The sequence below is a fragment of the Perca fluviatilis genome, chromosome 15, assembly GCF_010015445.1.
Source record: "Perca fluviatilis chromosome 15, GENO_Pfluv_1.0, whole genome shotgun sequence".
Taxonomy (NCBI): Eukaryota; Metazoa; Chordata; class Actinopteri; order Perciformes; family Percidae; genus Perca; species Perca fluviatilis.
This window is the reverse complement of record NC_053126.1, coordinates 7,357,286-7,381,169: the sequence shown is the minus strand read 5'-3', so window position 1 is coordinate 7,381,169 and position 23,884 is coordinate 7,357,286. Positions and strand designations below refer to the sequence as shown.

The 23,884-nt window shown below is 39.9% G+C and overlaps 1 protein-coding gene across 1 annotated transcript; it reads right to left on the bottom strand.

Moving 5' to 3' along the window:
• Window positions 1–11,289: 11,289 nt before the first annotated feature.
• On the bottom strand, window positions 11,290–23,667 carry atf7ip2 (activating transcription factor 7 interacting protein 2). The gene is made up of 13 exons (XM_039824631.1): window positions 23,649–23,667; window positions 23,042–23,096; window positions 18,549–18,621; window positions 17,627–17,749; window positions 16,526–16,594; window positions 15,237–15,274; window positions 15,083–15,123; window positions 14,946–14,992; window positions 14,708–14,753; window positions 14,449–14,528; window positions 14,049–14,237; window positions 13,069–13,256; window positions 11,290–11,939 (listed from the first exon to the last, which is right to left on the bottom strand). Exons 2-13 carry the CDS (start codon window positions 23,059–23,061, stop codon window positions 11,672–11,674), a joined length of 1,182 nt encoding a protein of 393 aa, XP_039680565.1. The 5' UTR covers window positions 23,062–23,096; window positions 23,649–23,667; the 3' UTR covers window positions 11,290–11,671.
• Between the last annotated feature and the right edge of the window lie 217 nt (window positions 23,668–23,884).

Sequence of the window (23,884 nt, the reverse complement as noted above, 5' to 3'; positions counted from 1 at the left end):
TTCTACCAGCACTTCTAAAGTTCACTAATTAACCCATTAGCCTATATCGGAACACTTTGTTTTAAGTCCCCCAATTTAGCATTTCTAAGCTTCCTACAGACATGTAATAAATGCTGTATTACACATTATAATGTAAGGGTAAGCAGAGATAAGTTAATGTATTTATTAACAACTATAACGCCGCCTGTGGACACCCGTAGGTGGAGGCTAGTAGATAATGCATGGCAACATGAATGACAATACTGTAAAACACATAACATAAAATACTGTATGTCTTCATAGGATCATTTAGCTGTTCTCATTGACATATTTTCATTGTCTAAGAAGCATACATTTAACCCTTGTATGGTGTACGGGTCTGTGGGACCCATTTTCAATGTTTGCTAAAAGACAAATTATGCTATTTATTATTTCTTCTAACTCAAACTCATTGGCCTTGGCTCCTTTTCTGTGAAGAACATACAAAATAACATATTTCCAATGACTGCACACGGTACACCCCCCCTACACATAACTATTACTATGAGGTGTTCGGGTCTACTGCACCCGAGTGTAATAATTGTGTCATAATTGTAGGTGCTATGAAACTTAACTGTGTCCTCCTCCTAACTGGGCCTGCTGTGTGTGTGTGTGTGTGTGTGTGTGTGTGTGTGTGTGTGTGTGTGTGTGTGTGTGTGTGTTTTTTGTCTGGTGGGTGTTGTTTTTTTTTTTTTTTTTTTTTTTTTTTTTTTTTCCCCTTTTTTTTTTTTTTTTTTTTTTTGGGGGGGGGGGGTTACCGGGGGTAAAAGGGACCAACTAAATTCTGGGTTATTTCAACCCAGAAAATTGGGTTACTCTTTTTGACCCAACTTCTGGGTTAAATACTTGACCCAAATGTTGGGTTAAAATAACCCAACAGTGTAGCTAATATAACCAACTTCTTGGTTAAATACCTGACCAAATTTTTGGTTAAAATAACCCAACTTCTGGGTCAAAAGAATAACCCCATTTGCTGGGTTGAAATAACTCAGAAATTAGTTGACCCTGGGGCTCTTCTTAACCCAGGAGGTGGGTCACAAATAACCTAACCAACTCCTCCAAAATGATATGAGAAACAACAATTTATTGTACAGGTTTGCATTTGGCAAAGACATACAGATGGATGTTGTTGTTTTTTTAGAGCCATAAAATAATGCGACTAAACCTCTGCATGCTCATCTGACGCATCCCACTCCTCTGTTATGGTGTGGGGGCCATTTCAGTAGATTTACTCACTAACGTTGTTGTGGAAACACAATAAGCATGGAAACTAAATGCACACTTCCTGCATTACTTCAAATACTAAGTAACTCATCTAGTGTGCGGTGGTTTATGGGATGAGTAGTTCCTTCGCTCCGAAATGACGATATGTACATACGTTGTATCAACAGTCCCGCCCCTCCTCTGAGAGAGGGGGTGTTCTTCTTCTACAGGAGTAGAGAGGGAAGGAGGTGGTTCTTCTTCCTCTTCTTCTGAATTTCTGGCAGACTGATGTGTATGTTATAGGAGCAAGGGTTTAATATATGAACTTATTTCTTAGTTAATATATCCATGTTTAGAGGGTGTGTCACTTTATTTCTCCTACAAATACTGGTGATACTGTTTTATCATAATTATTATTATTACTATTATTATTATTACATGTCATTGTACACAACACACAAGTGTGATTGTTCATATTATAAACTATGTTGACATGATAATATAATAACTCCATAAAATACACCCCTCCAACAAAAAATACATTATATATATATATAAATAAATATATATATAAATATATATATATATATATATATATATATATATATATATATATATAAAAAAAAAAATAAAAAAAAAAAAAGAGAGAGATAGAGAGAGATAGAGAGAGAAAAAAAAAAGAAAGAGAGAGAGAGAGAGAGAGAGAGAGACACAACCAACCCTATAACCCAGAACATGGGTTACTCTTTGAAAAATAACCCAGCAACCCAAACAATCCAGGAATTGGGTCAAAATATTAGCCCTATAACCCAGAAAATGGTTACTCTCTGAAAAAATAACCCATCATTTTAACCCAACACAAATAACCCAGAAACTGGGTTGAAGAAATAACCCAGGAGTTTTTAAGAGTGTACAAAATTGTTACATTTCAAGCACTTTCACCTGTTCTGATTAAGTTCTAAGAAATAAGCACCAATAATGATTTCTATTTTTTTTTCTTTTTGATATTTGAATTTCCTTGTTTTCTCACAAAAAACGTAACTGATCATATGATCATAAATGTGATCTCACAGGGGTAAATGGCAAATATGAACCATAAATTATGTATATATCATTGGTAATTGAGCTAAAGTAAACATCTGTTAAGTATTTTTACATAAATTGTTATGGCTGTATTGATTTAAAATGTGGTGGGTCCACCAGACCCGGGAACATTGGCTGTGGAACAAAAATATGAACACCATACAAGGGTTAATTTTGGCTCATAAATGCTTATGATCCCGATGCTGCAGCGCTGAAAATGTTATCAAATCACAATTCTACGATTGCAAAGCCATCTGACAAAATAAACATGAATACAGGTTAGTAGACCTGTGTCATGGGATTGGCTTAAACAACCTTTTTGTCAAATGAGCAATCACAGAAAAACTTAGAGGCTAACTTGTTCTCTTGACCTTCCTCGCCTGCCACCATACTGAAGATAATGCACATTTTTTCCCAGCCCACCCCTTTCACTTCGTACACCACTGAAATGACTGACTGTGCAGATGTTCAACCTCAGGCAGGTACGCATGACTGTCTGGTAATGGAGGTAAAACATCTGCAGCATAATATTTAGCCACACTGCTGTGTTTTGGTAATTTAATGTGTAGCTCCTAATATTGCTGGTAGAGGACATGATACAGTAAATTACCATTAAACGCTGTGATAGTGATAATAATTGCACTTGACCAGTTTCAGAAGATACCAGTCGTAGAAAAGTTTGCAATATTAAATGACCGCACCAGAGACAAAACACCTTTGTATTTTAGAAAGATAATAAAATTATATACATATTTATTTATTATCTGTTCTTTTAACAACTATAGAGAATAGTAAATTAATTAGGCTACATTTAACACTATTATCATTTGAATTGGCAGAACCACAGCTTTATCAGTCGGCCTACTACAACAGTCAAATTGACTCAACTAGTGCAGTGCCCGTTGAAAATGGGCCTGTTTGGAACGGGATGATTGGTGCTTGTAGAATTCATCAAAACCAAATTGTACCCCAAATTTACAGAAGGACCCCAAACCACTTCAAATGTCACTCCACTGTATACCTTACTACCAACTTACTGATTTACCTGACAGAGAACGTTGCAGATTCAGAATGTAATCACAAAATGAAAATGTGGAGTAATCAGACATTAGCCTCATGGACTCATGGCATTGCGCTACCCACCTGGCCCGATATTAGGGCTAAACAGCACATATCTGCGTTCATCAACCACCAGAACCGGACTGTTTTTATTGAACCTTTGTGTGTGTGTGTGTTTGTGTGTGTGTGTGTGTGTGTGTGTGTGCGCGCAAAGAGAGAGAGAGAGAGAGAGAGAGAGAGAGAGAGAGAGAGAGAGAGAGAGACGTGTTGTCTCGTGTAGTATGAGCGACTCATGAGTTAATTTAAAGAGTCGGGTGAAAGATCCGAGAGAGTCACGACTCAAACAGGTTTAGTGCTCAGCGGGGAGTGGCCAGCGGCTAGAGCGGCAAAAGCCATTGTGTGCTTCTTTAACCAATATATATTTAACGATATCTTTTGCATTTTTAATCCAAACACTGTCAAATTTTGCACTGCACTTACTCGTGCCCGTCCATCGGACTAACGGTTCGAGAGTTTCCAGCTGCCAAAATCAGCTACCACACAGTGGGGAAATACTATCAATAGTGTATGGGTGGTTCTTTTTTTTTTTTTATGTAGTGTGTTAGCTGGTTAAATGCGTGCTCCTCTTGGGAAGTAACACTTGTTTGTTACTGTAAGCTAGTTAGCCTGGCATACTATCGTTTGAGCAGACAAGCACACAGTTTAATCCAATCCTCACACGTTTTCTCTGGTGCTTTTGGTTACTTGAGCCCTATCATACACATCTCTTCGGCATGTGAACAAATCCAAATACTGGGCCCTGTTACAGTTGCTAAGGCTATGATTGGACAATCACAACCTCTACGGACATACACGGCTCCCATATAATCCTTTTATTAATAATTTTAGTGATCCCCTCACTTTTTTTAAGCTTCTAGAACTGTTGATGCGCCGTGACCTTTACAACATATGGGTAAATCAAGATGAGAATATGAATAAATAATACGCATAAATAATTTCATACAGAAGGTGACTCATGCATGAAGGATTTTGTCCTGTCTTTTCTAAAAGGCTGCTTAGCTCCACTTATTGCTTCGGTTTCTACAGCGAGTGTGAATGTATCCATCTGTTTACACCTGCTCCAAGGTCCTTGTGTCCTAGAGGCATTGTTATATATATAAAAAAACACCTCCCGTCATATATGACGTGGGGGAATGTAATTTTAATTATAATTTTAAATAAGCTGCACTCTTTCAGAAAAACTGAAAACTGCTTTTACAGACGCAACTCTGAAATTCCATGGGAGAATGGAAGTATTGTGAGTCCACGTGTTTTCTTCTAATCAAGGTACAAATACGCAGAGGATATGCCTTGAAATGTCGTTTGTACAAACACACACTCACACACAATAAGCCAACGTGCCTGCACCATTAGCTGGCCTGGCATGCCATATCCTGTTAAGCATCCCCCTCTAGTGTTATATCATTAGAATACAGTGGCGGTGATGCAGTTCTAAGTGTTGCAGGGCCATGTGAGGTAAGGCTGTATCCTCTCTTTTGTCTGTCCATTTGTCCATCAAACAAGATATATGACAGGGCCTCAGTCTTACATAGGTTGATGGTAGTGCAAAGTTTGTGTAACTATTAAACACAACCATTAATATTTATTTAGATAAGGATCTGGGCATAAAGGATGCAATCCTACGGCCAGACAAAATTGGCAAATTGCTAATTGACTAAAAATGTGGTTCATTCCAGGACAACTTTTCACATATATTGTCTTGAAAACAGGATTAATAGTTTTGTTATTTGTTTGACAATGTAAAACAATACGTTCTGAGTCATCCATTTGCCATTCCATCCATGCTCTTTTAAGTAGAAGTTTGGACAATGCCATACTCACATTTAATGGTCCCATGGCATGAAAATTTCACTTTATGAGGTTTTTTAACATTAATATGTGTTCCCCCAGCCTGCCTATGGTCCCCCAGTGGCTAGAAATGGTGATAGGTGTAAACCGAGCCCTGGGTATCCTGCTCTGCCTTTGAGAAAATGAAAGCTCAGATGGGCCGTTCTGGAATCTTCTCCTTATGAGGTCATAAGGAGCAATTTTACCTCCCCTTTCTCTGCTTTGCCCGCCCAGAGAATTTGGCCCACCCATGAGAAAGAGAGACATCATGGCTTTCAAACGAGCAAAGTGGCAGTTGGTCAAGGCCCCCCTAGTGGCTGTAATTCTGCACCAAGGCTGAATTTCGGGAAAGAGACTTCAGATACAGAATTAGGGGACCACTGAGGCGTTTATAAAAGCATCCAAAAAGCTGCATGTCACGGGACCTTTAACTCAAGTAACTCAAGCAACCTAAAATTCCCAGGGACAAAGTTCTCCATAATGGTGACTCCACTGGAAAGGTTAATAGAGGAATCACTAAAAGGCATAAGGTAATACTTACTTAAACTTAAAGGAACAGTTCAACATTTTGGGAAGCTTATATTTGTGTAACCATGTAGTAATTCTATTCCCCTTTGGCCACAAACACAACACATGGACCACAAGGAGAACTGGAACACCGGCCTGATCACCTGAACGGGAAGCTCACAGCAACGGGAGAGAAGAGCAAAGCATTTATCCTCTGCAGGTAATTAGGAAAACAAGCTCATTGGTTGGACCACACACTAAGGGGCGTGGCCTTTCAACCAGCCAGTTACCTTTGATTTCTGGCCGAGAGTTAGATCAGAAGATTGATACCACTAGTGTCTGAATGGTAAATATGGTACAGTATATAGCTGGAGCCAGCAGCTGGTTAGCTTAGCTTAGCACAAAGACTGTCAAACTATTCTTTGCGTCACTGTGTGCACATTATTATATTTGGATGTGATGACGTGTGTATGTCTATATGTCAAAGTCAGTTTGGCTGTAATAGCAGGTAAATTAGTGTGTGTTTAAGTCTTTCCAAATATGGCAAACGGTTATCTCAGAGTGTTGACATGTGTGTGTGTGTGTGTGTGTGTGTGTGTGTGTGTGTGTGTGTGTGTGCGTGTCAGTGCTACCCAGAGTGAGTAACGCTAACATGGCTCCTACTCTGCTAACAACTGAAAGGAGCCAGGGCGGGGAAACAGAAGGTGTAAAAACAAACAGCAGAGGGGACAATCCCCATGTGGGTCACAGAGCTGACAGGGGGCTCCACAAACTCACCCCCCCCCCCCACACACACACACACGCACACACACATTTGCCCCACCTAAGCTCAAGCACCAACACATTGAAAGAAAAATACAATCTTATTTATGGTAAATATTACTAGTAAGAGCTAGCAGATTACTGTATGCATGGATGGGGGTCAGCTTTCAGCTGAAAAAGTCAAAATTTCAGTGTATCTGACACTATTATCGAATACCCTAACATTTATTTCTGGTTATTGATGCTAATCTAGGATCTTTTTTATCCTGTATGATTGTTGTTGTTTTTTTACAGTGTTAAGGTTAATTCCCTCCATCAAGATTACACTAGAGACTTGTGGATTTCAAACTTTCAAATCACATGCTTGCTGTTCAGGTAGCACATTGTTATTCTCCATAGTTCTCAAATTGACAAATTCTGTCTCCTGTGACCATCAGTGGTATATTATATTTCTATGCTTATAACTGTAGGTCTATAGCCACTTTCACACATAAGTAACCGTTCCTCTTTATCTTTGACATTCAGTCAGGGTCGGCACACACACGCACACGCGCACACACACACACACACACACACACACACACACACACACACACACACACACACACACACACACACACACACACACACACACACACACACACACACACACACACACACACACACACACACACACACACCTATACAAACAGATTAAAAAAGGACTGATATTCAAGAGGCAGGAAATAAGAGTGTCTTTCTCTGCATCTATGCGTTTACTTAACATTTCAACCAAATATCAAAGGTGCAAACAAAACAAATTGATTTTAGGAGATCAAAATCGAATTCATATATGGCCTGAATGTGCCACTGTAATATTTGTATTATTATTTTTCAGTTAGCCGACCTGACCAAATGACCACATTCAAGCAGGAAACTTGCAGATGAACAAATTCTGGCTTGTCAGTTAAAAAAAGTTAAAGCAGATACAGAAAGATTATGGAGGAGACAACTTTAAGAAGGAATGCAGACTGGATTCTTTTTTTTTTTTTCTTTTTTTTTAAATGGAGGTTGAGTCATACAGTGTGGGAAGAATTCAATAGACAAATCCTAATCGCACCAGTGTGAAATGTAGTCTGCTTGATGTACCTTCTGGCTCCCGTTGTTTCAGTTGGTAAATGTTAGGATTTATTTCCCAGATTGACTTGAGTTAGTGGGCCTGCTGTGCAAAGCACAATGGAACACCAATTGTTATTCACCACGGACACAGACTCACTACGGGTCTTGATACACCAAAAAAGCATAAAAAAAAATTTTTTTTGTCGACATCACAGCTTTAGCATTTCATTAAAAAAGTATTATATTTTTACACTGTGTCAGTAGCATCAGGTCAAACCAGCATTCTTCATTTTGGTCCACACTGATGGGAAATAGAGGGATATCATAAATACTGCCACGCACTTCGAAATGGAAAAATAACTAATGCATGTACTCGATGAAACTTACGTGCGGATATAACTTTTGAATTTCTGTCTTTGTGTATTTGGTTGTACTCTGAATGAACTTGTGACGTGGCACTTCAATGATGTGGTAAGTAATAGGGAAAGTCCTGTTACAAAGTGACTTTTGACACAAATTAGCTCAATCTGCCAACAAAGACATATTGTTGACCTTTTCATATGGCCTGATGGGCTTCAAATGTATGAAAAGCATATTGTTCACCATATAAGGGCCGGGGGATATACTTTGGTGAATATTATTGATGCTATTTGCTGTGAACAAGTTATCTATTCATTGTAGAATCGAACCATACAGACGATTTTACAATGATATATAAACTGGGTGTGTAGGCCTATACTGAATGTCAGTTGAAACTCCTGTTGCTGTGCTGCGTTCACTGCGCTGGACTTTCGCTCCATACTTGCATGTATAAAGCTACAGTGCTTATTTTCTGTTGCCCCCATGAGGAATTCTAAGTAATGACGACAAAACTGTCGGCACATCCACATGATACAAGACTTAGGTGATCGTGCACCACCCCCCACCCCTCCTCCTCCACGCAGTTGCTAGTAGCCAAGGAGGACGCGGAGGATTTAAATAACATGGACTCTTCAGAAGATAATCTTCACTCGATTCTCTGCGCGTGAAAGACACCGGAAGTCTTCTGAACATAGCCATACATTTAAAAGTGTTTCTGTTCAGATTTCCACCACACACTTCAAAACAAACAAAGAATCTTGCAAATTCATCTTGCAATAATAATAGAAGTGAGCAGACAGCCTGTTATGTATTTGCATACTTGAGTTTCTCCAGACTGCGGCTCTCAATTTTACAGGAGGGAAGGGTCTGAGGAAGCAGGTCACCATTGTGCCAACACTTCACTTTAAAACTTTAAAGACCTCATTTGCTCCCTAATCACTGTCTCTGCTCCACCTCTGCTTTTTCTATCAGGCTTCTCTGCACATCTTTTTTTATTTATTTTTATACTCGCCCTCCTTTCATAAGCTCTCCCTCCTCTGCTGTCAGCTCTAATTAGGGCACTGTGTGTGCCTGTATGTGTGTGTCGGTGTGATTGTGGGTTTTTCTTTTTAAGTGGTCTTAGGAGGCTCATCACTCTGCTGTGCTTCCCCACTGGATACTGCTGGTTGAGGAAAGACACACAGACTATTGCTGATGCTGGGAGCAGGCATTCGATGTGGGTCTAACGACTCCCTTTACAGTTGCACTCCCACTTGTTCATACACAGCAGAATATCAAACTGTGCCTGACCGACAGCCCAAGCACACCAGCAGACCTTCTTTGTCTAGGTCACCCACTCCCGAGTAAGTACACCTCAAGTATTGAGTGTAATAACCACATATGCGGTCAGTCAATTATATATATTTTAGTTTTGCATCACATTTACAAAATGAAAAAAAAAAAAACTGTCCCAAAAAAAACTTGTCCTTAGTTGTGTCAATAGTCATTTAAAGGGGGCATATTATGCTTTCCCGTATTTTATGTCACATCTACAATGTTGGATTTATATGTAAAACAATAATGAGGTAAACGCATTTTAGAGAAATCCCCGTGAGCTAAAACATTCAGACTTCCAACTGTTCTGAACGCTCCAGTTTCAACAGTTTTTTCTACTCTCGGCTAAGTTTTACGCAACTCTAAGCCGGCCTGCTACAATTGGTTAGCTGCTCCAGACAGGAACTACAAGAGCAACTTGTGCCAATAGTACCATAGATAGTATATAAACTGGACCAACAGATCCCGTTACTCTGGACGGAGACCAGCGAAGGATATCAGAAGCACTTTTCCGGTGAGCGCTGAGCGTTACTGCGCAGCCTCCAACTGAGCTTGAAGACGTAGATGTGACGTGAGCAACGTGTCTGAAAGTGTGAAGTCTTCTGGTAGCTGTGCCAAGAGAAATCTCAATCATTCCCAATCTTACAGAGAGGGAGAGCGTAGGTATATGTAAAGAGATAACATGGACACAGGCTAATTATTGCTAACTAAAATGCTAGTTAACATTAGTAATTAAACTTAAACAGCTAATGTAAGTCCAATCTGCTCGCAGGCAGTTTCGACTTACATTAGCTGTTTAAACGTCTACTAAGGAGCCATAACGTGAGATACAAGGTAATGGAGCCTTTTATACATGGTCGTGTTTCTTTAGAAATAAACAATGGATAAATAAAGTCTTTGAACGCTTCAGATGTAAAGTTATTCGCGGTCAAAGTGACGTCAAAATGAATGGCAGTCAGCAGTTTGGTAGCATCAAAATAACGCTATAGGAGGTTCGAGCTCTGAAGAGAGGCTTACCCCCTTGAATAGTACAGGTAGCTCAGCACATGAACGGCCACTACGGAGGCCCAAACCTGCCTTTGTAGGAACATTTAAAAAAGGATCAAATATATTGAGAAATAAATTACCATAACATTTTAAAAAAAGTATACAAAATGAGAAATTAATCCAAGCAAAATAACTTCTATTATGCTGACTGTATGCTAATCGCCATTGTTTAGAGGTATGTCTTGCAGAAAAACTGGCAGATGTAAAGCTGGATACCACTACGTGTTATTTCGGTGAAATGGCCTTTTAAGGTACAGCCAGGTCTGCATGGCTCACAAATCTCCCCAGTTTTGAGTGAGTATTCTAAGTCTCTATTGTGACTGATAGGGATCGTGCCCTGTCTTCTTCACTTACACTCAACGCAGAGCAAGAGAGTGAGGTGACGGTTGACTGCTGCCAGCTGGCAAGAAATCAGAAGTCCATCACGCAGGAGGAAAAAATGTGGAGCAGCAAGTAAGACCACCATCATAGTGTGTAAATAAGAACTGCATTATTTGTAAAGGATATGCTGTAGTTTGGCATGAGGGTGGCAAATTCAAAAAGGCAGTGCCAAGCTTACGTCCAGAATTGTTACAGTTTAGGGTCACAAATCATCGGTTCAATGGTTGCATCTAAACAGAATCGAATTTCAGCAGAAAAAATAAGCTTCACATTTACAACCTATACACTGTACGTCGGGTGTGAGTGGTGAGGTGTGTGACAAACAAGAACACACAAGAGATTATGAGAATACAGGCATAAACACTGACATCGGCAAATGTATTACTATGAGTTATTGCCACTGGACTTAATGTAAAATTGTATCTAAAACTCACTGTGTAAAAACATTAGCATTCACCGTGACATCTTGGTTGTGGACATGGCTTTTAGTCTGACCAGCAGCCGAATAATCCAAAGTATTCAATTAATTTCATTTCAAAATGAGATAGGCAAGAAACTTTTAAACACATCCAATGTTTAAGACTTTTACTTTATAAATAAAAAGGAGAGCATACATTTAAACATTGTCAACTTTATAAGCTCATTAAAAAAAACGTATTTAAATGTATCATTACATTACTAAAGGTTTGTGAACTCACAATTTCGTCGAAGTGAAAGAACAACGCATGTTTATTTATGGCTTAACCTGCTTCTACATTAAGTGGCAGACAAACCAACAGAGAAAGAACTTCCTTAAACAAGGTCCATTGGTACCGTAATCACTACTAGAGGGCAGAAGTATTCTAGTTCTAGTTTCTATTAACACACTTCGGTTTTGTTTCTTAACATGTACAACTGTGTACATAACATTTTGTAACACTGACTTTAAAAAACAACCAAAAAAAAAAAATCCCTATCTTCCCAATGCTGCTTGGGCTGTCTCTACCTTGACTCCAAATCCTTCTCCCAATGTATCGGGTACGACTGCGGTTATAACTTTACTGTAAGGTCCGTACCGGCCAAACTTGTCTTTGCCCACCACAGCGACACACATCTTGTGCCCGGGCTTGTACTTGGTGATCAACACACACGTGGGCAGAGGGATGGCCCTCACCTCACCAGCGGTCCGCCAATCTGGGAAGACGTTGCTACCCTTAACCTTCTCCATAGTCATGAAGACGCTGCACCAGGGACAGAGAGAGAGAGAAAACAAGAATGTGTAAAAAAGCAAGTAACTAAAAAAAAAAAAAACTGGCTGCTTGTCTCAGTGGCTGAACAATGATGGCAATATCTAGATCTAATTCTAATGTGTCCGGTGTTGTCGCCATCTGGCTTGCTGCTTTCCTTAGATATATCGGCATCTAAAAACCATGTAACTCTACCAGAGCTGAAATGATTAGTCGATTAATCAATTTTTTAATGATTAACCGCTTCAGTCCTTTTACGATGTCAAATTTGTGGAAAACAAATGCTACACATTTTCAGGTTTAAGCATCTCAAATGGCAGGGTTTGCTGCTGTCTTTGCTGTGTGAGATTGGCATGGGGTACTTTCCATAAAATCCTCTCTCAATGCAAATCAAACCAGCTATTAGGCTAACTGAAATAAAACCATGCCAATCTCTAGGTATGGTGAAGGGTATGTGATGATGAGGAGGCTATTTTAATTCCAAAGGCCAAGGGAACTTCATCAGGATGCATAGTATCCTGGATCCATGAAATAACTGGCCTTATTAAATAAAAATCTGTCTGCCTCTATGGGAATTTAACATAGGGGTGTCTATACTTATGCCCCCTGTATTTAAAAGGAAGAACATTTATTTATTTACGATACATTATTCATTCACAAAAAAAATTGGTGTCCTCAAAGGTTGGATTTTTCCTAATGTTATTTTCAATTAAAAAGGTACTCTAAGCGATGTCACGCATTTTTTAGGCTACAACAGCAAACATCTCCTCGCTATCTGCAAGCTGCCGGTCCCCTAAACACACGGTCTCTGTAGACAGCCTAGGGTCCACACACGCCAACAAAAACAAAGAGGTCCAACCTGGACCATGCAAACATACACAAACCATGTTCCAGTGTTTCAGTCAATTTCCAAAAGAGGATTTTTTTTTATTCCTCTTTTTAGTCGAGCCGAGTAGAGCTGGTACTAGCATTGGGTAAGCGCCAACATTTATTTGAAAAAGACAGGTCACTTAAAAAGGTAAATAACTAAATTCTTGATTCAGAGGGGTGATTCTATCCAGAGGGTAGCAGGGCAGAAACCTGCCATCTCTACACAAATCTCCCGCCCTCTGCTGTTTCTCACCTATAACTATCCATGGGCGGCGCAGAGGGGTCTTCCTCCTCCACATTCCAGAGCACCGAGAGGCCAGGGGGGTGCCTGATGAGAGCCACACGTACTACTAGTTTCTGGGGGATGTTGTACAACGCCGCTTCCATGCTCAGGATGGAGGGGAAGGGGGTGGAGGGAAGAGGAGGATACAAGGGCCGGTCCTTAGGGTCAGAGAAGGGGGAGGCAGAGGGATTTAACAGACAGCAAACAGTCAAGTGAATTACTACTGTGACTTTGTGTTGAGTGTGTGCAGTGTTTCCCACAGATTAGGAAGCAATTTGTGGCGGGGGGGGACTGAGCAGGACACGCAGTTGGATGCTGTCCTCCTCTCCTACTTCAATGCCTAACAAATCTATGTATTTCTCTCCCCTGTCTTTCACTGGTTGAAGCCTGAAAATATTGTAAACAAATTAATAACATAACTAATTACACTGGTCGGACTGTTCAGCTTTGATTCAGACTGATACCTCCGGTTCAGGCTGGTCCTCATCCTCAACACGTGCCTTTTTCAGTCAATCAATGTGTGATTGTATAAAAAGGTGTTCACGAGATAGATACCAACCTGTCGTGAACTTGTAAATTTCGCCAGCCGTCTTCTCTCCTTTATGGAGACAGACGCTGAGTGCAAGGTGGCCCTCCAACGTCACCTTACAGGCAGCTAACCCTCCCCGTAACCTTAAACATAACCTGAAAGGCGACGTTGGGGGCTTAAAAACCCCAAACACCGCAGGGTGGGAGGAGCTGTGCATGTGAGCGAGACGCAAGTCACAGAGAGACGGAGGAGAGCAGGGAAAGGAAATGCAGAAGAACGTGTTTTAAATAGCGTTTAAAAAAGAAGTGCATAGTGAGGCGCACCGCCACACAATAGTCTATGTGTGGGAAACACTGGTGTGTGTGTGTGTGTGTGTGTGTGTGTGTGTGTGTGTGTGTGTGTGTGTGTGTGTGTGTGTTACCTGCTCAAAGTCTGTGTGCTTGGGATAGTTACTAGTGCCAGGAGGAGAGAGACATTCTTCTTTTATCCTCTTAGCCTTTGGTTCTTTACACTGCTCGGACTCAACACTGTTCTTTTCCTCCTGCTTATCTTCTGGCTCCTTCTTCATGTGCTCAACGTCTGGTTCTTGCTTTATTAACTTGGCGAGTCCCTGAATTGCACAAAATAACATTGTGAGTAGATAAGGCATGGCACTAAATACACGAGAATAAACTAAAAATAAAAAAATAAAAATAAAGATTAGATTATGTAGGAAACTAAATTATTTTTTCCATATGCTTGAGTAGCTTGTCATTAGCTACACGTAACATATGCATAAGTGTCATGTTTAGAAAAGGATATCAGATAATGAAGCCTCCTACCTTACACTCAGGAGAGCCATAGGGAGTAAGAACCGGAGGCGGCTCTTCCTCACTGAAATCTGCTATGGCAGCCTTCAAATCTTAACAGAGGATTATGTGCAATGACAAGTAACAGGAAAGAGTGGAAAAAAAGGAAGTGGCTATTAAGTCATGTACTCACTGACTCATTAATTATTTGGATCATTATAAAAGCTCATGGTGTCATTTTTTTCTCACAGCATGGCAAAATAATAAGCAAACGTATATATAACCATCTTACCTTCATTATCCGCATGCATCTTCTTTAGCGCCTTATTTGTGGTTTCCTGGGCAGAAAGGATCGATCAACTTAAACCTCACCGTTTACACCATTTTTTAGACACCGTAAGCCACAATATGTCATTGCCTCAACTCAACAACTATTGCCCAAACTACAATTAACTATCTTTTTTTTTTTGCTGATGAAACATACATTTGTATGTAACCGATTATTACAAGACAAATAACTGCATATTTACCATCATTTTAAAGAGCTCTCTGCTTTTGCCCATGCTCTTTTTGTCAGCTGAAAAAAAAAAATGTATAGAATGAATAGCCATGCGACCCACAAATGCAAATATTCATTAGCGCGCACGCAGGCTTGTTTGGCTCTTACTCTGTGACTTGGTTTCCATGGTTTCATCCTCAGAGTCTGCACTGTAGAGTTGGGACATCAAATCAGAATGCAAATAAATCCAAGGTGCAAATTCACATTGGGACCATCAAGACTTTCACTGAGGACTAAAGCGACTGAACCAGGTTCTACATACCTGATGATCTTGACATTAAAAAGAGATGGCAGTGGGCTCTGAAAGACAAACAGTTTACATCAGGGATGCACCGAATCCAGGATTGAGCTTCGGATTTGGCCGAATATTGGGCTTTTTGGACGGGGTTCTGCCGAACCGTAGAATTTTTTTCCACCGAACCCAACCCTACGCTTGCGCTACGCTGGTCGATGCAATGACGCCGCCGTTAATTACGGGAAGGTGTTTATGTAGGTGGACCTTTCAATGCAGTAGGCTGTGAGAAAGTGAAAATGGAACTCGTGAGCAGAAGAAGTGTTGTTTGGCAGTACTTTCAGTTAGGGCTGGGCGATATGGAGAAAATCAAATATCACGATATTTTGGACCAAATACCTCGATATCGATACCGCAACGATATTATAGTGTTGACTATTGGTGCTTTCACAAAATATTAACACAATGAAATGTTTGATAAATAGTCATCAGTAATGTGGATATAATGACTACGTGGGTAAAGGCAAATAATAGAACAGTTACAACAGTCTGGTAAGGTCAGAAAATGACATCACTTTACTGTAATGCAGCCTTTAAAACCAGGAAAAGACACTTATGTCATATTACAATATCCAAAATCTAAGACGATATCTAGTCTCATATCACGATATCGATATAAAATCGATATATTGCCCAGCTCTACTTTCAGTCAAAAGAAGGCCATTCAAGTGCAGCTACATGTTCAATTTGCAATGCCGATTTGTCTCGTGGTGGCAAACCCTAAACAACGCACAACATCACCGCTGTTAAAACATCGGCGTATGAAACATCCGAAAGAATACGAGTTGTGCATGAAGGAATCTACAGACCGCAGCCAAAATGCAGCAACTTCAGGTATGGCAAAGGAAGGACAGTCACAGCTAAAAACTTGTGTTAGCCAGACACTGGTGTGGACGTTGTTAACTTCATTAATGTGTTTACTGGGTTAATGGACTGAGGATGGGAGTAGGATTCGGTATTCGGTTTCGGCAGAATCTTAACCAGTGGATTCGGTATTCGGCCGAACCTCAAAAATCTGGATTCGGTGCATCCCTAGTTTACATTTCAAACTAGACATAATTATTTTGTGTATCTATCATCACATTTCCTACTTTCGGTTACCATGAAAATCAGACAAATAGGTCATTATATTAAGAATGCTTAAACTGTTGTGTGCTTGAGTATATTATATATAAAAAAAAAAATTTAAAACGTCTTTCACGCTGACCACACATGTCAGTCCATAGGCCATTTGTATGAGTGTTACGTCTGCATCGTACCATTTCCTGTGTCTTTGTCATGTAGGAGATAGCTGCTTCTGCTTTCTTGGTTACCGTGTTAATCCGAGCCTGAGGAAGAGAGGACCATTCTGTAAGGATTGATTTGGTTTAAGGCATTCCTTATCCACAATAGGTTATTGGTTGCTTTGGTTCTTTTGTTTTAAGGAGGTAAGAAATGGCAGATTGACAAAAACATGAATAAAAAAAGGTGAATGTTATGATGTAAGCATCGGTGTACAATTCAAGTGGATGTTTATCTAATGGGTAAAAAACTGATGAAGAACAATGAACAGATGAAGCTAGACAGCAGAAGAATGGCTGCTTAAAGTGCTCATATTATGCCCATTTTCAGGTTCATAATTTTAATTATTTAGAGGTTATATCAGAATAACTTTACATGGTTTAATTGTAAAAAAACAAAAACTCCATATATTTGTTGTACTGCACATTGCTGCAGCTCCTCTTTTCACCCTGTGTTGAGCTCTCTGTTTTAGCTACAGAGTGAGGCATCGCACTTCTGTTCCATCTTTGTTGGGAGTTGCACATGCTCAGTAGCTAGGTAAGGACTACTAGCCAGTCAGAAGCAGAGTATGAGGGTGTGCCACGCTAGCAGCTAGGCGAGCATTATAACGTGTTACAAATTGATGCACGTTCGTTACGGAAGTAAAGGCTGGACTACAATAGAGCTGTTTGGAGCAGTTTGTGAGCAGTGTTTTCTGTTGGAGATGGTAAGTCCCTTTGGGGGGGGGACTTTGGGCTTTTTCACTTTGGAAACCTATAACGTGCACACAAAGATATATAACACAATAAAGGAAAGGGGAAAAGCCAAAAAGCATAATATGAGCACTTTAAAAGATTTACCAGCGGCAAGAGACTGCTTGATGAAATTAGGGAATGCAGAAAGTATGTAAGAAAAGACAAAAAAAGAAGTAAAGGCAGTGAATATGTCAAATGGGCACATACAAGAAGAAATTTGTACTTTTTAAAGTATTGGACCCCCACTACTAACTATGACAGTCTCGTAGAGCTGTTCATTTGTGGTTGAAAGCTTGTCAATTCCATGCAGAATTAGTTCAAATGTGAACCAATGCTTCCACCAACCTCCAGTTTTTGGATGGCGCTTTCATAGTCGACTGGAGGATCCAGCTGTTCGATTAAACCCTGCAGCTTGGTTTCATTCTTTTTCAGTGCAGCGTAAACCTCCTGCTCGATCAGTGTCTGCACCTGAGACACACACACACACACACACACACACACACACACACACACACACACACACACACACACACACACACACACACACACACACACACACACACACACACACACACTTTATTGTACACTCAAAAGGAAAAATCTAACTAGTGTTGGTTTATGCAGAGTTTCACCGAGTCTAATTTACAGTAAGACTTTTTCAAGGCCATTATGAATGAAATGTAAGACCTTCATCTCAACATCCACTAAGTCCTATATTATTTTTTTTTTCAAAGCCAAGATTCTCTTAACTTACACTTCCCCATGGCCGAAGAATAAAATTTGTTTTGTGTCTGTGGTGCAATCTGAAAGAGACTCGCACCAATAACACGAAAGCTGATTGGCTGCAATATGAGTCGCATGTTGGTCTCAATTGAAGCCATAATACAGCGAAATTACAACACCACGGAATAATTATTTCAAAAAATGAGCATTAGAGGTAGCGTTGCATGGACGTAGGAAAATTAAGATCAGTTTAAAGTAATTTAAAACCTAGAACACAATTCGTCAGCGAATGTAAGAATGTAATTTTGATTTTGAAATTTTAGCTCTTTGAAGACCCCGCTGAAACCCTGTTATTGATTTTAAGAATGTCTTTGATCCATTTTTGCTAAAGAACTCTTCAAACACACATGCAGGCATATTGAAGAGCTGCATTTGGTAACTGCAGATTACAGATACTTATACAGTATGCATTTGCAGAAGTAAAAATAAAAAAAAATTAAAAAAAAGGTACACATTTAATAGTTGCACAGTATTTGTCGCTTACTTGAGGTTGGGAGACTTTAATCTTCTTCTCACTGGCTCCAGAGGACGCTGGCCTTGACAGCAACCTCTTCATTCTGCATGGAAACATGTCACATAGAGCAAAACAAGCATGATACATCTCTTTGCATTAGAACACTTTCTGTCATATCTGGCAACATAGCAGATGTTACACCTAAAGCAGCTATTTATCTTCTTGCTCTGGGGCCATCTCTAAAACAAGCCACAAAGAGCCACATCTACCCCTCATGTCAAAGTAGTGATACGGTGTTTGGAATTTGGATACTGTACGGGAACGGACAGAATCACTGCAGTTCTATCAAAGATTGTTTTTACTTCCAAGTATAGAGTCAGTTTACATCACTCACAGCATAGTACAGAAAGTGACTGAAGATTGTTCACAACAGTGTCTTTTTAAAAAGGAGTTGGGAGTCAAGTTAGTTATTCGGTTCATGCAATCATTAGCTTTTCTTCTTATTTCTGGTCAGGCCTGGCCTCTCCTCCACATTCTGGCTAAACACACTCTGCCCTCAGGGATACATCCTGTGCTTTTTGCAAGGTCACTCAGCTTTTCATGATTAACACATGAAAAACAGAAATGCTAAAACAGAAACACTAAAACAGCAGTCTGGATGCAAATGGTTTAACAAATACATCCACAACAGCGCTGCCAGGATCCTGATGAGGGTGCGCAAGCATGATCACATCACCCCCATCCTGAAATCTCTTCACTGGCTCCCTGTCCCACTCAGAATTGAATAGTAGAAGGTCTCCCTCCTCACCCACCATTGCCTTCACGGAATCTTTGGTGTTGCTTTAAGTATGTCTGCCTTTGCTTTAAGTTTAGTGTTAAAACAAAGCATTTGCTTGATCACTATGAGTGAGACCTTTTGTTTAGAGCCTAGGTTGGCTCCAACAGAAACTCGCACCTTTACTACTCAAAGCACTTTTTATTAGTCGAAGCAGACAGTATTGAGTCTATGCAAATCTACTCAGGCAAACTTGTGACTGTCTTCTCAGCTTTTGTTTATTCCGTTGTTTCCTGTGACATCGTATAAAACCCTGGCCAGAAACTCCTTCTGGTCAGAGAGAATCCTACAGCTACTTGTGAGTTTCTTTGATCCACTGCGCAGTGAAGAAAACTCATCTGAACCTGCCACTGAAAGAACTTTTTCTTCCACAACACCTACAGTGCTGCTCATGAGTATAGGAACCCATACTAAAGTTGACTAAAAACAGGAATAAAAAAAATAATCTTTTGGAAATTGATCTTAATGCCTTAATTGAAAAAATTAGGAAAAATCCAACCTTTAAGGACACCAATTTTCTTTGTGAATGAATAATGTATCGTAAATAAATAAATAAATGTTTTCCTTAAAATACAGGGGGCATAAGTATAGAAACCCCTACGTTAAATTCCCATAGAGGCAGGCAGATTTTTATTTTGAAAGGCCTGTTATTTCATGGATCCAGGATACTATGCATTAAGGCTGGGCGATAAAATGATAACGATATGTATCGCGATAGACACGTAATCAATATCAATAGAAAATGCGTTCGATAAAACGTTCGATAACTTGTTTTTCTTCTTCGGAAGAAACCAGAAGTTGCGAAGCAAGTTTGGTTGCATGAACAAAGGCACTCACTCTCTGGTAACCTAGCAACGTAGGGAGTGACACTCTAACAGCCAATCATGTAACAGTATCAAGTTTGGTTGCGCCACATCGCTGTCTCGTGTTGGATTCTACAATAACAGAACCGGCGGCGTGGAGCGATAAGTGGAAAGTGAGTGCCGCAGCGAGCGAGGAAATTGTTGATAAAACAGGAAAAGTCAGTATGGCAGTTTTGGGGATTTTATAAGTCTGACCGTCGTCCCCACCAACACTACCGCAAACTTGTTTCACCACCTTAGCCGCGCTCACACTTTGGAGCACAGCCGTATTCGCCAGCAACGACCAACAACATCTGCAGCTGCTACACCGCACAAGCAGCAGACCGCCATGGAGAGGTACTCTGCATCAGCGCCTTACTAAACGCTACAAAGAAATAACGGAGGCAGACGTGCTGAGCGCTGTCCAGAAGCCAGGTTACCAACCTAGCACTAAACCTGCAGAAAATAGTTCTTCTCAGGTTTCAGGTTTCTCTATGTTTAGTTTTAACACTTTGCACCATTTTATTACACCTTATTGAGCAGTTCTTACTTATTCTTTCTTCACTGTGATTTTAGACTTATGTTTACATTTTAATTATTTGAGTGATTTCCATGGTTGTGTTGACATTTCTGCTTTTATAACTGAGGGGATTATAATCAGAGGAAGGTTAAGTTTAAAATAAAAATGTTTAAATTTAATATATTTTTCTCCTGGTCCTTATTTTAAATAGGTCATAAAAAATATCAATAATTATCGATATCGACCGATATGAAACACTTATATCGTGATACAGTTTTCAGCCATATCGCCCAGCCCTACTATGCATCCTGATAAAGTTCCCTTGGCCTTTGGAATTATAATAGCCTCCTCATCATCACATACCCTTCACCATACCTAGAGACTGACATGGGGTACTTTCCATAAGATCATCTCTCAATGCAAATCAAACCAGATATTAGGCTAACTGAAATAAAACCATTATAGGTTTTTCTATACTTAAAATTGGAGTCAGATTACATCTGGCCTTTTTGGGCCAGACCAGAACCGGTCAACGGTCACAATTTTACACCTTCAACATACACCTTTAGGAAGACAGGAATTTCAGAGTTGGGATGGCACTTCATGAAACTAAATTGTGGTTAAACTGCACCGCTTGATCCTAATTCTCCTCCATCTAGATTTCATCAAATGCTTCTGTGTAAGTCAACAATGTCTCCCGAATCGAGCTGCTCCTGAGTTCATCAATAACAACAGTACAGCACGTTTACACCTAACTAAAACAAGAGTAGCCAGTGCAGTATAGCATGCAAGAGAAAACAGCAATCCGTCAGAAGACACCACAAAGTGCACGAGGAGGAGTCATTTTGCAAAAGCATCGCAGAACGCATTTCATAAGGTTGTACAAGCACGGAGTGCCAAGATGAAAAATGTGCATGAGCAACAAACATTAGAAGCAGTAAAAAAGACCAACAAACATAAAACAATGATTAATAATAAGTGCATGTTACTTATGGCTTTATTAAGACGGATAGCCAATAGGTCTATTTTTAGATTGTATAATAATGCAAGGGTCAGGGCTGCGCGATTCTGGTTAACTAAATGATAATCACAATTATTTATCACTATTATTGATAGACTTGATTTTTATTGACACAACTATTTGTATTGCACTTTTACATTTAAAAACAACCAATAGTTTTGCTTTAACTTCCATGTTGTGCTACTTTCATGCTTATAAATCTTTTCATCAAAATAGGATTGAAGGTTCTTCGTCACCTGAATTGAGTGCATGTCCTAGTTGTGCGTTTGCGTCGACGCTCTACGCCTTCTGCTCTAGACATTTTATTTTCGTTTTTGCCCGTCTGCTGTCTTGTAAAATACTATTTTACTCTGAACTGCCACATCAATCAGGAAGGTTTTTCACAGGACTCCTGCAGGGTACGCTCGACGGGCGGCGCGCACAATACAGCTCCCCAAAAGTGAAGCCAAAACATCTCGATCAGCCTCTCGTGGCTGGCTGATAGAATAAAAATAATAATAATAATAATAATAATAATAATAATAATAATAATAACTTTATTCAGGACACAAATGGAAGGTCCATAGTACATTAACAATTACAAACATAGCAATAAATATACAGTAGAATTAATATAAATTAATTAAAGTATAGGTATAGGCGTTTAAGTTTATATTCAGTAGGTCCAACAGGAGGGTTATCAATTTTCACACAGTTTGTAATGGTCCCTGGCCCACTATGGTCCTTGTAGCAACTGGCTCTCTCTATTAGATGACCTGAGAAAGGTGTAGACAGACACAATTCTGCGAAACAATTTGGGTTGACAAAGTGTTTCGCTATCCATTTCGAAATTCACACGATTTGTCCCCTCAGATCCATTTTTTACGCAACGCCATAACCAATTGCTCGACAGGCAGCTAACCAGTAACTAAATCAGCAGCAGGGAATGCTGACGCCGGACAAACAAAAACAAAGTGAAAGCCCCTTTGAATAAATTAAACTGGCAAGCTGCAAACACGTAAAGCGGTTCTGCAAGCATTACCGATGTTAAATTGGAGGTCAACTCACACATCCAGCAGACTGGTGGCCACTTCTGCATCACTTTTCAATCCATGTTCTGCTTTTAGGGCACGCCACCTTTTAAATGCTGATCCAATGTCCACTCGAGCCCTCTGCTTTGATTTTTTTGCTAGTCTCCAAGACAAACGGCTGCGTGTCTTGGGTCTGGTGGCCATATTTTACTACACATGCAGTGTGCTGTCAAGAAAAGAAAGCTGCATGCAGACCGTTTGGTTGAGTGGGGGGGGTCCGTGTTAGACAATGTACCTGAGTGAGTGGGTTGACATCGTCAGTTGACACTTCTTTGCAACGTTGCAAACGGCTGCAACAACAAAAACACAGACTGTTACTTGTAGCTACGCATTTAGATTAAGAACTCACAATTCAGCGCAGTGGCTGCTAATGCGAACGTTTACATGACATAACACTTTTTTTCAACATCACTTTTAAAGTAAAGTTAAGTAAAACATGCCTAAATGAGAATTCACATAACACAATTCAGTGGGGTGTGTAATTTACGATATTGACATTAATCTGTGTTTCAGCATGTAAAACATATACCTTATTTTCGCAGTCATCAGACAACAATAATGAACATCGCTAACGTTACTTGAATACAATTCACTTTCAGATTTTACAAGCTAACGGTACACGGTGGTTTGACAACAACAGTCGGGGACATGAGTGGCTAAAGCAGCTGTTTGTTTCGATAGAGCAACAGTCTGCAAACTTAACGTTACTGCTAGCGTACCTTTAGCTGAAGCGTTTAGTCTCCAAATATTCAATCTATCTAGCTAGCAAATAGCTTGTAAGAAAGTAACTAGTAAGATATCTCGCTAACGTTAGCAATAGAGCTCGCGATGTCGCGACCTACCTCCCTCTTTTTTTCCTTTTTTTTTCTTTTTCTTCTTCTTCTTCTTCTTCTGCTTCTTCGTTTGTGTTTTACGGCAGGTGGAATCCTATGCGTTGCATTACTGCCTCCTACTGGTATTACTCGTCATCTATTAGTCCGATGCAGTGGTGTAGTCTAATGTACTGTAGTGGGTATCACTTCGTGGAGCTTCTCAACTCCGAAAACTTTGAAGCAAATTGTCAATTGTGTGTGTGTTT

Excerpts from the sequence above, each read along its gene's own strand:
- atf7ip2 (XM_039824631.1), bottom strand. The coding sequence starts at position 23,061 with ATGTCAACCCACTCACTCAG. Across the intron at positions 16,595-17,626 it reads GCGCCATCCAAAAACTGGAG|GCTCGGATTAACACGGTAAC; the intron begins GTTGGTGGAAGC and ends TCTCTTCCTCAG. Across the intron at positions 14,754-14,945 it reads GAGAGCTCTTTAAAATGATG|GAAACCACAAATAAGGCGCT; the intron begins GTAAATATGCAG and ends CTTTCTGCCCAG.